Below are 13,832 nucleotides of genomic sequence, written 5' to 3'. Positions count from 1 at the left end.
AGAAGTTATACTATTTCAATAAAAGTAAAAATCTTTAAAAAATGTTAGAAACATATATGTTGTAATCAATACAGGTTGACATCAAACCATTAAATGTTTTACGACACATTTTTTGTATGCATAAGTTTTAGGTTTAATAGGTTTGGAGGTCCCTATATTTGGAGGTTTGTTTCAATTGGATCCTTTAATTTTTGAAGTGATCAATTAGGTCCCTAATTTTGTCAATTTGAATCAATAAAAGCCTTTCTGTTAAATGCACTTAATGCCGTGAAGTTTTTGAACATGTGGCACGCTGACGCTTTCAGGTAGCATCATTTCAAGTGCATAGGTGAATTATAAAATGGTGAAATACCTAAATTAAAATGGTGTATTTGAAGGTGAAATCCCTAAATTAGAAGAGATTTCACCCTTTTATAATCCACCTATGCACTTGAAACGGTGCCACCCGGAAGTGTCAGCGTGTCATATGTTCAAAAACTTCAAGTTAACTGCATTTAACTTTAATTGATTCAAATTGACAAAATTAAGGACCTAATTGATCACTTTCAAAATTGGAGGACCCAATTGAAACAAACCCCCAAATATAGGGACCTGCGAACCTATTAAACCTAAGTTTTATAGGTGCAATTTAAGGTGTTCGTGCTATTGTATTTAATTCATTTAAACGTGTTATTTAATGCTCATTTAAAACAATTCTATACGTACAATAATTGAGTTAAATAAAATATTTCTATTTTTTTTCATCATCTGTAATTTTACATTACAAGCAAATACCTATAAAAAAATTTAATTAAAAATTAACTGAATAATAAGAGTATAACTGAAAAAAAATGATTATAATGAATCTATAAATCATAGTAACCATAAGGCTTGACATTTAAACCATTATATGTTTTAGGTTCATCTCTTGTATGTATAAATTTTCTAGCTATATATGTACGAAAATGAGTTGAAATAGCATAAAACTACACTTTCAGTGAGCTGAAGAAAAAAATATTGAATTTTGCAAGAAGTGTGAAACAAAAACGAACACGGTGTCTGATGATGTCATCATTTAATTCTTTCTACTAACTATACATTTTTAATGGCCTCTCTGAAAAGTGAATCAGTTAGTCAGCAAAATTAAATCACCAAGTCTAATTATTAGGCGGTAGCGATTACTTGAATACGTCTCTGACTGTGATACTTGAAGCAAATAAACATAAGAGAAAATTGTAACTCAAATTTGCATTTTTATGTCTATGTGCTTAATGCTTAAATTGAGTTATATCTTGCTCTCAGGAAAGCAAGTTGCGTATGGATATCAAGGGAAGAAAAGTTTATATATGTCCATATAAACTTAAATTTTAGAGATTTATTATTTTATTAGTTTTGAGTTTAATAATATTTGGTTTGATTTGATAAAGATAAAAGAGGAATGAGTAATTATGATTTTGTGTTTGTTAGGTAGAATATTATTTTGTGATAAAATAAGAAGATTTTATTTTTTAGGTAAGTTGATATTTTATAGTCAATTTTTATTATTTATAATTGACCCAAGGCCTAATTTGCACCTATTTAAAAGTTGTTAAGATTTAATGAAAATAACCCAATCATAGATTAAAGAGTAATATTATTTGTGTGAGTCAAACCCACAATAAATTCAAGAATAAAATTATTTGTGTGGGTGTGCAAGGAATATTTTCCCAATATTGACGGAATGAGTCTAAAACCAATCATACAAAGATTGAATACACACACTGCACTAAGTTGCTCTCTATTCTATATATATTTTTTCAGGCTTCAAGCTAAAATCCCACATTCAACATGAATCCTTTAGACCCAAAAGAATTTAGGAGGCAAGGCCACATGATCATTGACTTCCTTGCTGATTATTACCAGAATATTGGCAACTATCCAGTGTTAAGCCAAGTAGAACCAGGTTATCTTAGAAATCTCATGCCAGAATTTGCCCCTCTCAATCCTGAACCGATTGAAACCATTCTTCAAGATTTGCAGCAGCACATAGTTCCTGGCATAACACACTGGCAAAGCCCTAATTACTTTGCTTACTTTCCTTCCAGTGGTAGCACAGCAGGGTTTGCTGGTGAGATGCTAAGCACAGGTTTCAACTTGGTAGGGTTCAATTGGGTGTCATCACCGGCTGCAACAGAGCTAGAAAGTGTTGTCATGGATTGGCTAGGTCAGCTGCTGAATCTCCCCAAGCCTTTTCTCTTTTCAGGGAGTGGTGGAGGTGTGTTGTTAGGGACAACATGTGAGGCCATTCTGGTCACACTTGTTGCTGCTAGAGATAAAATGCTTCGCCAAATTGGCAGAGAAAATATCTGTGACCTAGTCGTTTACGTGTCTGATCAAACACATTGTGCTGTTCAGAAAGCAGCTCATATAATAGGAATTCACCCCAAAAATCTTAGGGTAATCAAGACAACGAAGTCGAGTTCCTTCACGCTGTTACCAGAATCACTATCATCCGCCATTCAAACAGATGTGCAAAATGGGTTGGTTCCTTGTTATCTTTGTGTCACTGTGGGCACAACTTCAACCACTGCTATTGATCCATTGGGACCACTGTGCATGGTTGCAAAAAAATATGGCATGTGGGTCCATGTTGATGCTGCTTATGCTGGTAGCGTGTGCATTTGTCCTGAGTTCAGGCACTTCATTGATGGAGTTGAGGATGCAAACTCGTTCAGTCTCAATGCTCATAAATGGTTTCTTACTAACTTAGATTGTTGCTGCCTTTGGGTGAAGGATCCAGCTTCTGTGATAAAGTCCCTATCGACACATTCAGTGTACTTGGAGAACAGTGCTACCGATTCAAAACTAGTGGTGGACTACAAGGATTGGCAGATAACCTTGAGCAGAAGATTCCGTGCACTCAAACTTTGGCTTGTTCTAAAAAGCTATGGTGCTGCCAATCTCAGAAACTTCCTCAGAAGCCACGTTGAAATGGCCAAGACTTTTGAAGGGTTGGTGAAAAAGGACAAAAGGTTTGAGATTTTTGTGCCTAGAAATCTTGCTATGGTTTGCTTCAGGCTTTTACCTTCAGCAGTTACAAAGATCAGCAATGGAAGTTCCAAAACTGAGGATGTTGCAAATAAAATCAACCGTAGGTTGCTGGATTCGATCAATGGTTCAGGCACAGTTTACATGACTCATGCAACCGTTGGAGGGGTTTTCGTGATTAGGTGTGCCATTGGAGCTACCCTTACTCATACAACACATGTTATCATGGCATGGAAGACGGTGCAGGAACATGCAGATGCCATTCTAAATTACTGAAGAAAAAAAAAAAAAAAAGAGTTTTTGCATAGCAAATCTGATTCTTGAGAAACTGAATTGCGCAAAATAAAATTTGCTTTCAATGTATTTTCCTGCTTGGTTGGGCAAATTGTTTTTTGCCTTTTGTTTTCATAATTGAAGTTAATTGCTTCTTTATTTCTTATCAACAAAAATTCATATTCTATACATTCATATATATATATATATATATATATATATATGAAATCATATTTTAACACTAATTTTTGACACCATTTTGACACTGCACACGTGTTAAAATGTGGTTAAACGATTTCAAATTAAAAAAAGTTGAGATAAGGACATATTTGAAAGAAAAAAACCAATTTTTTTTTTAATTTGAAATTGTCCAACCACATTTTGACACGTGTGCAATGTCAAAAAATTAATGTTAAAATATCATTTTCCATATATATATATATATATATATATATATTATTGGACACTTAATATTTTCATTCATTTGATATTATTCATTCTTATTTTTTATTTTTTTTTAAATGTAAATTTTACATTTCTATAACCATTTTATTATTATATTTTATATTAAATTAATGTAAAAATATATCATCATACCATTATTTACGTAGAAAATATATTTTTAACACACTTAATTTTTTATATTAATTTTGATACTACCTTTCTTTATTTTTTTACTTTTTCTAAAAAAAACTATAAAAGTTCACACCACATTTTACGTGTGAAATAAATGTCATCATGCTGTCCTTCCTCAAAAGTCTGTTATATTTATATGCTAATCGACATGTCATACAAGTGTCACGTCTCTCTTCCTTAGAATTAAGCCTATTAAGATGTATCATATCATTTAATATCGTTATTTCTTTTTCTTTACGCAATAAAATGTCTTATTAAATGCTTTTAGATAACATGAAAGAAAAATATTAACTAATTTTTTAGTTTTATATTAATAAATATTTGGATGCTACTTATCATGACAGGAAATAATAAACAGCTACAAAAATAAAAAAAGAAAATCACCTATCCTACATTTAATAGGTGGGGCATTCCAATGGCCTACTTCAACTTTTAACGATGGATTTATATATTATTTGCAGATAGTTAGACATGTATTCCTCTCATTTCTTTTTCTTTTTTATAATTTTAAAAAGTAATGTTAATTGTTGTTTTAGATTATTACAAAATTAACATTATAGTTCATAATGACGTGTTTTTTAGTAAACCTTTAAACAGTTTGTATATGGAAAATAATTAATCGTATAAGATAAGTATTAATTCAATTATTAAGCTAAAAGTTATATTATATAGTTACATCCACACGTTTGCAATAAAAGAAATGATGAACTATTCAAATTAAACAGTCCATGAATAGCATCCAACTAATTCAGAAACCATTTGTTAATAATAGAATTTCTTATTGTCATGAGATATCCTATTATTGATTAGGATGGCAATCTATTTTTGCTTTTCAAATTGACATATACCACACAAATTAACGTATCTTCAATATATGATGGATGTAGACTTCTCAACAGAACCAGCAAGGCATTTTTTTTTCGAATTAAAAGTAGTAAATCTCAAATATAATACAATACAATTTATAACATTTATCTAAGTATTAATAATTAAAATTTTAATTTTAGATAATTAAATATTATTTTTTATTTTAGTCTTTTATTTTCATGAAACCAAATTCAACCTTAATTTTTTTTAAATTTGAAATTGTGGAAAGAAAAATATTTATTTTTGATAAATTTTACATAAATTATTGCTACATTAAAATAATTAAATAACATAGACAAAAACACATAAGCTAATTTAGATATTATTTTATAAATTAAAAATTATTTAAAATAGTCTCTAATATAAATAAAGAATTTTAATAAATTTATAAGATTAATATTTAAAATAATCTCTAATTTATCAAGACATTAATGTCTAAATCAGTTTTTAATTTAAAGATAAAGAGTAATTTAGAATCAATCATAAGCGTGTTTAAGTTATAAATATGTATTACACAGAAGATGAACTTTGATGGGTGTGAAGGAAGCTAGAAAGAAGATCTAGAAACATATATTTGGAAAATTGTTGAAGTGTCCAAAGAACTGTGTATGAAGTTGTTGGCAGGTGTACCGTACTGTTATTCCAGGAGCTTCCTCTTTGCGTGGAGATAATAGATTCCACGTGTACCTTATATGAACCATTTCTGATGATACAATTTATGCTTTATATGTTGAAGTTAGAATCATTCTATTATGCATTAATAGCTTATTTTGTCTTTTATTTAAATTTTGTCATTTAGTTTTTTCTTTTCAAAAGTGTATTAAATTGTATCTTACTCAATATGTCTTTTTTCTATTAAATACTCACAAAAGATATCAACCTTTTTTTCTCTCTCTCCTCTATTTTCAAGTAACAGAGGATATTGTTTTTAGGTTTAAATCTTCATTTGGTCCTTATATTTGTCTGGATACTGACGAAGGCGATGAGTGATCGTCGGTGCAAGAGGCATAGTGCAGGGGGCACAGACAAGGAGTGACTTCTGGCAGGCTTTCAGTGGAAGGGGTACATAAACGAATCGAACATACACCGGAATGAGAAGGATCTAGAGACTGTATAGATATGAGACTATGCGGTTGAAAGATAGCTTAAAGGAATTGATTTGGCTACTCATATCAACAAATGCATTTGTTTTTCGGTAACCTAACTCATAAGAACTCCATGGTTAAACGTGTTTAGCTTAGAGTAATTATGGGATGGACGACCTTATAATAATCTAGCTTACTCAATTATGTTGGATTTCTTTCTAAGATTCAATGAGATGAAAAAGACTACGAGGTTGTATCATGAAATGATTCATAAAGGTTTCACGCCACTTTGTGAGGTCATTGTGCATGCACTTGCAAAGGAAAACATGTGGGGTGTTGTTGACAAAATTATTGAAGATATTTTTGGTATTCCAAAGTATGAAAAGATAGCACTGACAAAAGAAAGAGAAAGGTTTGTTGTGTTATATAGAAAGTAGAGGAGAATAGAAAAAAAAGTTAACTAAATAAAGACCAATTTGACCACTTTTAAAAGAGAAACCTAATTGACAAAATTTAACAAAAACTGAAGACAAAATAAACTACCAAGCCTTCTATTAATATTCATATTCATCTACATGATAATATTTATTTTTTCCTTTTTTTTCAAAATAAAACCACATAAAACACCCTAACAATTTCTTTCAATTTTTTTGGAACATTATATATATATATATCATGTATTTCTAAAAAATTCACGATATTATGCCTTTCTAAAATATATCTAGAATATTTTTTAAGGATTCTTGATATAAAAGTTTTTTGTTTTCTGAAAAAAGAGGAAGGATAAAACGATCATGAAGATTTCAATTTATTGTATTTATTCAAAGGCTCCAACAATACTATATATTTAATTATTCATCAAATATCCAAAAGATATATTCAGGAAAAAAAATAAAAATAATATAGACCCAATATTTCAAAACATCAATCTCAAATCTTAAATTTATAAAACCTATAAATAAATTTAAATTTAACTTAATAATAATAAAAAAAAAAAAAACTTATTCGTAATTATAAACACTCAAATAAAATATTAGAGCGTTATTGATGTAATTCATATCTTTATAACTTCTATTAAGTGAGATAACTTTAGAAACAAAATTTTCAATTTTGTTTTCAAGGGTTCTTAACGAAGGTCAAAATGTTCCTTTTTATTATATTAGAGATAATTATTATAGAGAATAGAAATGTTACGTTGAAAGAGAGCAAGGTTTGAGGAGCACCAAGCATTTTATAGTAGAAAGAATGGAGATGGCAAAAATAGGAGGAAGAGAAGGATTATATATAAGGGGATGTGAGTTTGTGTATAGCAAGAAAACGCAGGTAGCTTATCTTTCTCCATTTGTCTCTGATCTTCAAAAGAGCTTCTCCAGAGAAGAGACAATGGAATTCATTCCCAAAACCTCTTTCATCCTTCTCCTAACCCTATCATTCTTCCTCCTCACAAAACCGGTTCTTTCATCCCGCGACATCCACATCGTACAGCGTGAAATCCAAGAAGACATCAACCAACTCTGCCAAAAAACAACAAATCCTACACTCTGCGCCAATACAATCAAACCTCACTTCGCCCAAAACAAACTTTCACCCATAAAAGCTCTCGACGTGGAAGTGGATGCCACGCTCGCCGAAGCAAAAACTGCCCTAGGAAAAATCCAATCTCTCGAAAACAAAAAAGACAACACCAAGTCCACCAAGGACTCCCTCAACGTCTGCGATGACCAGTACAGCAGCATGCTCGACGCCATTGCCGAAACCAAACAAGCCATCGCCAAGAACGACGTCACCACCGCCAAGTTCAAGTTCAGCGCCGTCATCTCCTACCAGGCCGCCTGCCAGGACACCTTCAAAGGCGGCATAACCCCCTTCGACAAGGACTCCGACGCCGTTTACAAGCTCGGAGGGATCGCATTGGACATTATTGCTGACATTGAAAAATCTCTGCCTCCTCCGCGTTCTACACCCACGCAATCTGCCCCTTCTGCGTTCAGCAGTGTCATCGGAACCGTCTCATAAGGCGTCTCTTCAAAACGTTAACAAAATCATGGAGTTGGCTTCTTCTGTCAAACCCATCACGCAGATTACCAAACCTATAACTTTTGTATTATGTAACTTTTTTTTTTCTTTTACCAAAAGAAAGTTTTGAAAGTTTTGGTTTTGGTGTAGGAGGTGATTGTCCCTCTTATATATTTTACCTAAAATTTAATAAAATACATATTTTTTTTTATTACATCCTCTCATTTTAACTTTGTTCTTTCGTTATGGTTTAAATGGTTTGTTTATATTTTTAATAATTACCAGAGATCGGAGTTTCTATAATGTTAAATTTAAATTTGCCACCCTTTTCGTTTATCTTCTTCACCTTTCGAAAATCATCTATCTTTGATCTGCTATCAATTAAGATATATTGTGTTTATATAAATTCATATTGATTTTTATTTCTTCTGATGTGAAAATATTTGTTTGTATCTAAGACAATGCACGTAAAAAAGAAGATTGTAACTGTCTTGTCACAAAGGGATGACACTTCTTTGTTCTCATTCTTCTTAAATGCATAGTTTTCTTGGAAAAAATATATTTCAATTTCTCATGAAGGATAATTGACGATAAAAAGTTACGTTACATGGTCACAGTACAATAAGATTTATTAAATTTCTTTATATTATGGAGTAACTCAAATTTATGAATAATATCCATATATTATAACTAAATCATATGCTTTTCGATAATTGCGATACATATAAAATAATTTTGAATTGAGTTTTGCTGATACTTTTGTATTTTTCTTTTATACACTGTTGGAAAAAAAAAAATCACTTTTATGATAGTCATAAATAAATGATGGTCTAGAAGTCACCATTGTAAAATAAGACTCCATGATAATTTTGTACTCAATTTAAACTTTTTTTAAGATAATTAGCAAAAATCATCATTGGAAGTTCAAAACTTAGGAAACAAGAATGATTGTAGGAATCGATATCGTCATTAAAAGTGGTAATTATGAGAAGACAGTTAGTCACAGTGATTATCCTTTATTATCTAGTCATCTAATGTATGAACCTAAGGATAATATACCAAGAATTCTTGATTTATAGTGCAAATAGCTTTATTTTTGTTATTAGTTTTAACACACATTTTATAAACAAAAGCTTATGACTATGAGAAAATTTATCTTTTAAGATTTTTAGTAAACAAAATATTTTTATTTATAAATTCATTATTTGATGTTGCTTATTATTAAATTTTTATTTTCATATTTAATTCATCTTTTAAATTTCTTCAGTTTTTTTTACTGTCCTAATCTATATATGGAAATGATTAAATTGTGTATTCTTTGTAATCCTAAATTAGGTATTTAATCATCAAGAAAAAAAAAACTAGTGGCAGGACATATCATTGGCAACAAAAGATGCTAGTAATAGATTGTTTTTTTTAGAAAATTATGATTTTTTTTATAGTAATTATAAAATTTGTATGCTTAGAGTTGTTTAGCTTCTTTGGAAGAAAGTTTGTAATGTATTTTTGCATATAGTTTGGTTTGGTTTACATTTTTTTTTTGTATGTGTACGGCAGTACAAAAAGTGAAAAAAAAAGTTACATGAAAAATAATTTTGGTATTTTTTTTGACTGAAGTACAAATAAGTTGAATTGGAAATGATCATAATAGTTAATGAGGAAATTCAAAAAAAAAATATCAAAATAAATTGAAAGATGATCAATTAAAATTTGTATAATTAAATTTCAAATATAATTAAAACATTGTAGAATTAAATTAAAAATAAAATTGAAACATAATAAATTAAGAGAATCGCATAATGAAATAGAAAAACAAAATTAAGATATACTCAATGTAGATTAAGAAATGTGATTTATTTTTTTTAGTGTGAGAAACAATATTGTTACCGTTTGCAACAAATGGAGTTGATATATTTTGGTGGTCCATATTTAAGAGTTCATAATGTTTGGAATTTTGGTAAATCAAAAGCTTCGGCTTCTACTGGTTTTCTATATATGTCTTTCTAACATGTGAGACTAAATACTAGAATATACTTCTCCAACATATACTATTATATTTGGTCATAATTTAAAATTATTTATTATTGTATATGTAAATTATAAGATAATTTATATATACAAATTTATTTCATATATTTTTATTAAAATTTATAATTTAAAACAAGATAATTAATTTTATGATTAAAACACAACTGGTAATAAAATCACATAATTTAAAAAACAAATAAATTTCTTCATTTCCTTCTCGTTTTCCTTAATATTGTTCCCATAACAACATCTCATTTCCTACCCACATAAAAGTATCATCCAGTTACAAACCACAGGAAAAGAGAATAATTGTTCAAACATTTATTGACTGGGATAATATTGGGCCTAAGTGCAAGGCCCAATTTGATTCTGGCACGGGGTAAGGACTGCTGGTGGTGGGCCGACCTTTGGGCTTCCCACAGGTTGTAATCGGCGGCGACGGCTCTCTCTATCTTCGATGGCTTTCATGATGTCCAAACAGTTCGCTCCAAGATTGTACAAGTCCTTCCCCTCCTTCACAATCGGTGAATTGTTGAACTCGTCGGTGCATGAGGAGAGGTACGAGAGCACCGCGCTGAACTTGAAGCGAGCCTCGGCGGCGTTGCGCTGCTCCACTACCGTCATGGTATCCTTAATGGAGTCCATCATGTTATCGAATTGTTCGGAGCATATTTGGAGGGAATCGTTCAGATCTTTGGAATTGGTTGGGTTGGTGAGGAGTCTATTGACGAGGGTCGTAGTGTTTACGACGAGTTCCCGTGTGGTTTCAATCTCTATTTCTAGAGCTGTGTAGGCATTGAATTTTCGTAAGGTTATGACATGAGGAAGTATGGTTGTGAAGCACACAACTGGGCTGGTGGTGGGCTTGCAGAGGGTCCAGACGCGGGCCTGCGGTGTGCGGGCGGCGTGGGCACGGAGGAGGAGGCCCGAGAAGGAGACGAAGAGGAATAAGGTTTTGATGAAACTGAAAGCCATGGTTCTTCTCCTATGTCCAAACTAAAGGATGGATAGGAGAAGATTGATAGAGAGGGACGCCTCTTGCATTGAGATCGTTTCCGCTATTTGAACTGAGAAACTGGCCTTAGAAAGCGGTTCCCAACAACAGAATACGCTCATAATAGCTCCTTTCAAACGGTTACTTCGCAATTCATATTCTTTAACACCCTTTATTGTGTGGTGAAAAAGAGACTAGTTATTGTAGTTAGTTATTCACAATTACTATAATATTTTCTTAATTAATAAATTAAATTAATTTAATTTATAAATTTCATATACATACAATTTTTATTTTTTATTTTATTTTTTGTTGGGGTCTTTTACTTTGGTAAGACACTCATGTCATGCTTTCTATACTGTGCATAGAAGAAGTTATATCGTACAATTCTTAGATTCTATAAGGTTGCAACAGTGCAAATTGTATGTGCTCAAATAGTTCTACAACAGACAATATGAAAATCACCACATACTAAGAGTTTAATATTATTTTAAAAATTACAGGGGTCGAATTACAATTTTTTGGGGTGCAAAAAGAAAAGGCTAAACAGAGTTGGATATAATGGGCATGTGACTCAAACTAGTTCTATGCTCAGTTCTCTAAGGTGGGTATCAAAATCCAATCCTTTGTTCTATGATTTTTAAAGGGACAAATTATATGATTGATTAATCAAAGCTGAAATCCTAGAAAATAAAATTAACTAACACCTAATACCTATATGTTCTCCAATTCAGAATATTAAAGCAAAAAAAAAATATGTCAACAGATTTTTAAGTATTAAAAAACATTTAAATACGTTTTTGAACATTAATAAAATATATCAATTCAACGAGTAAATTATGAAATACATGGAGATTTTGTTTGTATAATTTTATTAATTATGTACTTAGTGCATAAACAATTATTTTTTACTCATCTTTTATAAGTAAAAACCATAATCCTATGCTCAAGCCTTTCAAGGTGAAGAGTTTAAATTTTATGTACTTATTTAAATATTAAAATTTATTTTCCTATACTGACACTTAAAATAGAATCCAATATTTTCTCAAATATACTATTATAACTTTGAATTTTAATGATTCATAATATTACTATAATTAAAAAAAAAAAATAGAATGCGATTTGGTTGAAGTTTCCCCTTGAGTGCAACGTAATCTGCACAAAGATTGAGCAGGCCACCACAGAGGTACCAAATTTGCATTACCTGGTATCTCCCATGCATGCCAGCCCCTCACACAAAACTGTCGGTAAGGAATCTCCAACCAGACCCTTCTCTTTCTGCTGGTCCCCATACATGCATCTCACCCTTACATTTTTTTTTTCTTTTTTATTTTTTGTCACAACCTAACATTACAATATCACAACAACCTAAGTTTTACATCACCATTAATATTCCAAAAATAACCCCATCGAAATTTAATTAATTCAATTTATATACTCATTTTTATTATTAAAGTTGACCTCTTCCCTAGTCATTTTAATACTTTTATGCCAACAAATATTTAAATAAACTTGAATAATAATATGAGAGTTTTAATCCATAAATAATCATCGAATTATTTCACTTTCAAACTCTAAGTTTTCTAAAATTAACTTATTTTTTATTTTAATTCAATGATATTTGGCGTCTTTCGTTTGTATGTTTTATTTCATATTTTATGTATGGGTGGTGTTGTGGGTACTGGTCGTGAAAGTTTGTTCAGTCCAGGAATGTCATCTTCCCTATTTTGGTGTTTCTCGTAATAATGCCTTGTTTTGCCTTTCTTTTCTTCGCACGTGTAATTTTGTTATTTATATCTAGAATATGTCTCTGTGTGTACTTGTCATTATTCAATATCCAACCCATTGTTTTCCGTATAAGATAAGAAGGTGTGCAATAATAGAATGCTTCTGTTCATCATGAATTCTGTATAGTATTCTCATCTTTCCATCTTGTGCTCAACCATCCGACATAGCAGACTATTTAAACCATATTTAACTTGCCTTTTCATCCCACATAAAACATAAACACAATTTGTTTATACATATAAATCTTGTCTTTGTAACTCCATTGGCGTAGGTTGTGTTAGCAACCCTAGCCTGAAAGAAAAACATTTTATTACTCAGTTCTTATCGGCTTACACGTAAACAACTTTGTCACTCCTAATTTTTTAAATTCAATAACTTACTTAAAAGGAAGGTATTTGCTTTCGGTCCATGATTATGCATGTTTAGTTAGGTTGGAAAAGTAGTCAGTAATAGATGGCAACATAAATAATAATAAATAACTTGATTTAAGTTGTTAGCAACACTATGTTTGAGGATTCCAACAACCAAAATAGCAGAAAAAGTATTTCTTATGTTGACTTTCAATGTCCATGCCTACACATGTTTTTCATAACCTTTTTCTATAAAATTAATCAAATACGGTGAAATTAAAATAACTAACTATATAATAATATATTAGGTAATGTCATTCATATTAATGACCTTTTTGTACTACGTGATTTCCCTGCTTACAGTTTTCAGCTTCTAATAGCTATTATATGAAAGCTTATTTAACATTTATATGAAATATTCGTGTTTACCGTAAGATCCTCCATCCCTTAAGTCCTCCATATTCGACTAAGAAATTTATGTATTTACCAAGATTCACACGTTGCGTAGGAGTTAATGTCTAAAAACGTCTAAATCCTTGAAAGCGATGATTTAGACTTTGACTCTTAATATAAGACATTGACTCTTTTAATGTGTTAAATAAAAAATAACAAAATTTGAAATTAGAAAAAGTTCAAATACGTCAAACCAAAACATTATATTTCTAGTCTATATCTATTCAATTCTTGAATACTACCATTGCAGCAAGATACTTAGAAAACACATTTTGAAGAAAAAAATCGTTGAACTATAATAAAGAGCACTGTGCACGACTTAAAAAACACATTTTG

The 13,832-nt window shown here is 30.7% G+C and overlaps 3 protein-coding genes across 3 annotated transcripts; 2 read left to right on the top strand and 1 right to left on the bottom strand.

The window, feature by feature from the left end:
• Positions 1–1,734: 1,734 nt before the first annotated feature.
• LOC106775283 (tyrosine/DOPA decarboxylase 2) lies at positions 1,735–3,421 on the top strand. Its single transcript, XM_014662389.2, has one exon. The coding sequence runs from the start codon at positions 1,807–1,809 to the stop codon at positions 3,280–3,282; it is 1,476 nt and encodes a 491-aa protein (XP_014517875.1). The 5' UTR covers positions 1,735–1,806; the 3' UTR covers positions 3,283–3,421.
• Positions 3,422–7,021: 3,600 nt separating this feature from the next.
• Positions 7,022–8,056, top strand: LOC106775509. Its single transcript, XM_014662643.2, has one exon. It carries the CDS (start codon positions 7,113–7,115, stop codon positions 7,881–7,883), a length of 771 nt encoding a protein of 256 aa, XP_014518129.1. The 5' UTR covers positions 7,022–7,112; the 3' UTR covers positions 7,884–8,056.
• A 2,039-nt stretch (positions 8,057–10,095) lies between these two features.
• LOC106775525 lies at positions 10,096–11,052 on the bottom strand. The gene has a single exon (XM_014662668.2). The coding sequence runs from the start codon at positions 10,884–10,886 to the stop codon at positions 10,257–10,259; it is 630 nt and encodes a 209-aa protein (XP_014518154.1). The 5' UTR covers positions 10,887–11,052; the 3' UTR covers positions 10,096–10,256.
• Positions 11,053–13,832: the final 2,780 nt, after the last annotated feature.

The sequence above is a fragment of the Vigna radiata genome, chromosome 10 (genome assembly GCF_000741045.1).
Source record: "Vigna radiata var. radiata cultivar VC1973A chromosome 10, Vradiata_ver6, whole genome shotgun sequence".
Lineage (NCBI taxonomy): Eukaryota > Viridiplantae > Streptophyta > Magnoliopsida > Fabales > Fabaceae > Vigna > Vigna radiata.
The sequence above is the reverse complement of the archived record's forward strand: the minus strand, read 5'-3'. Positions and strand labels throughout refer to the sequence as shown.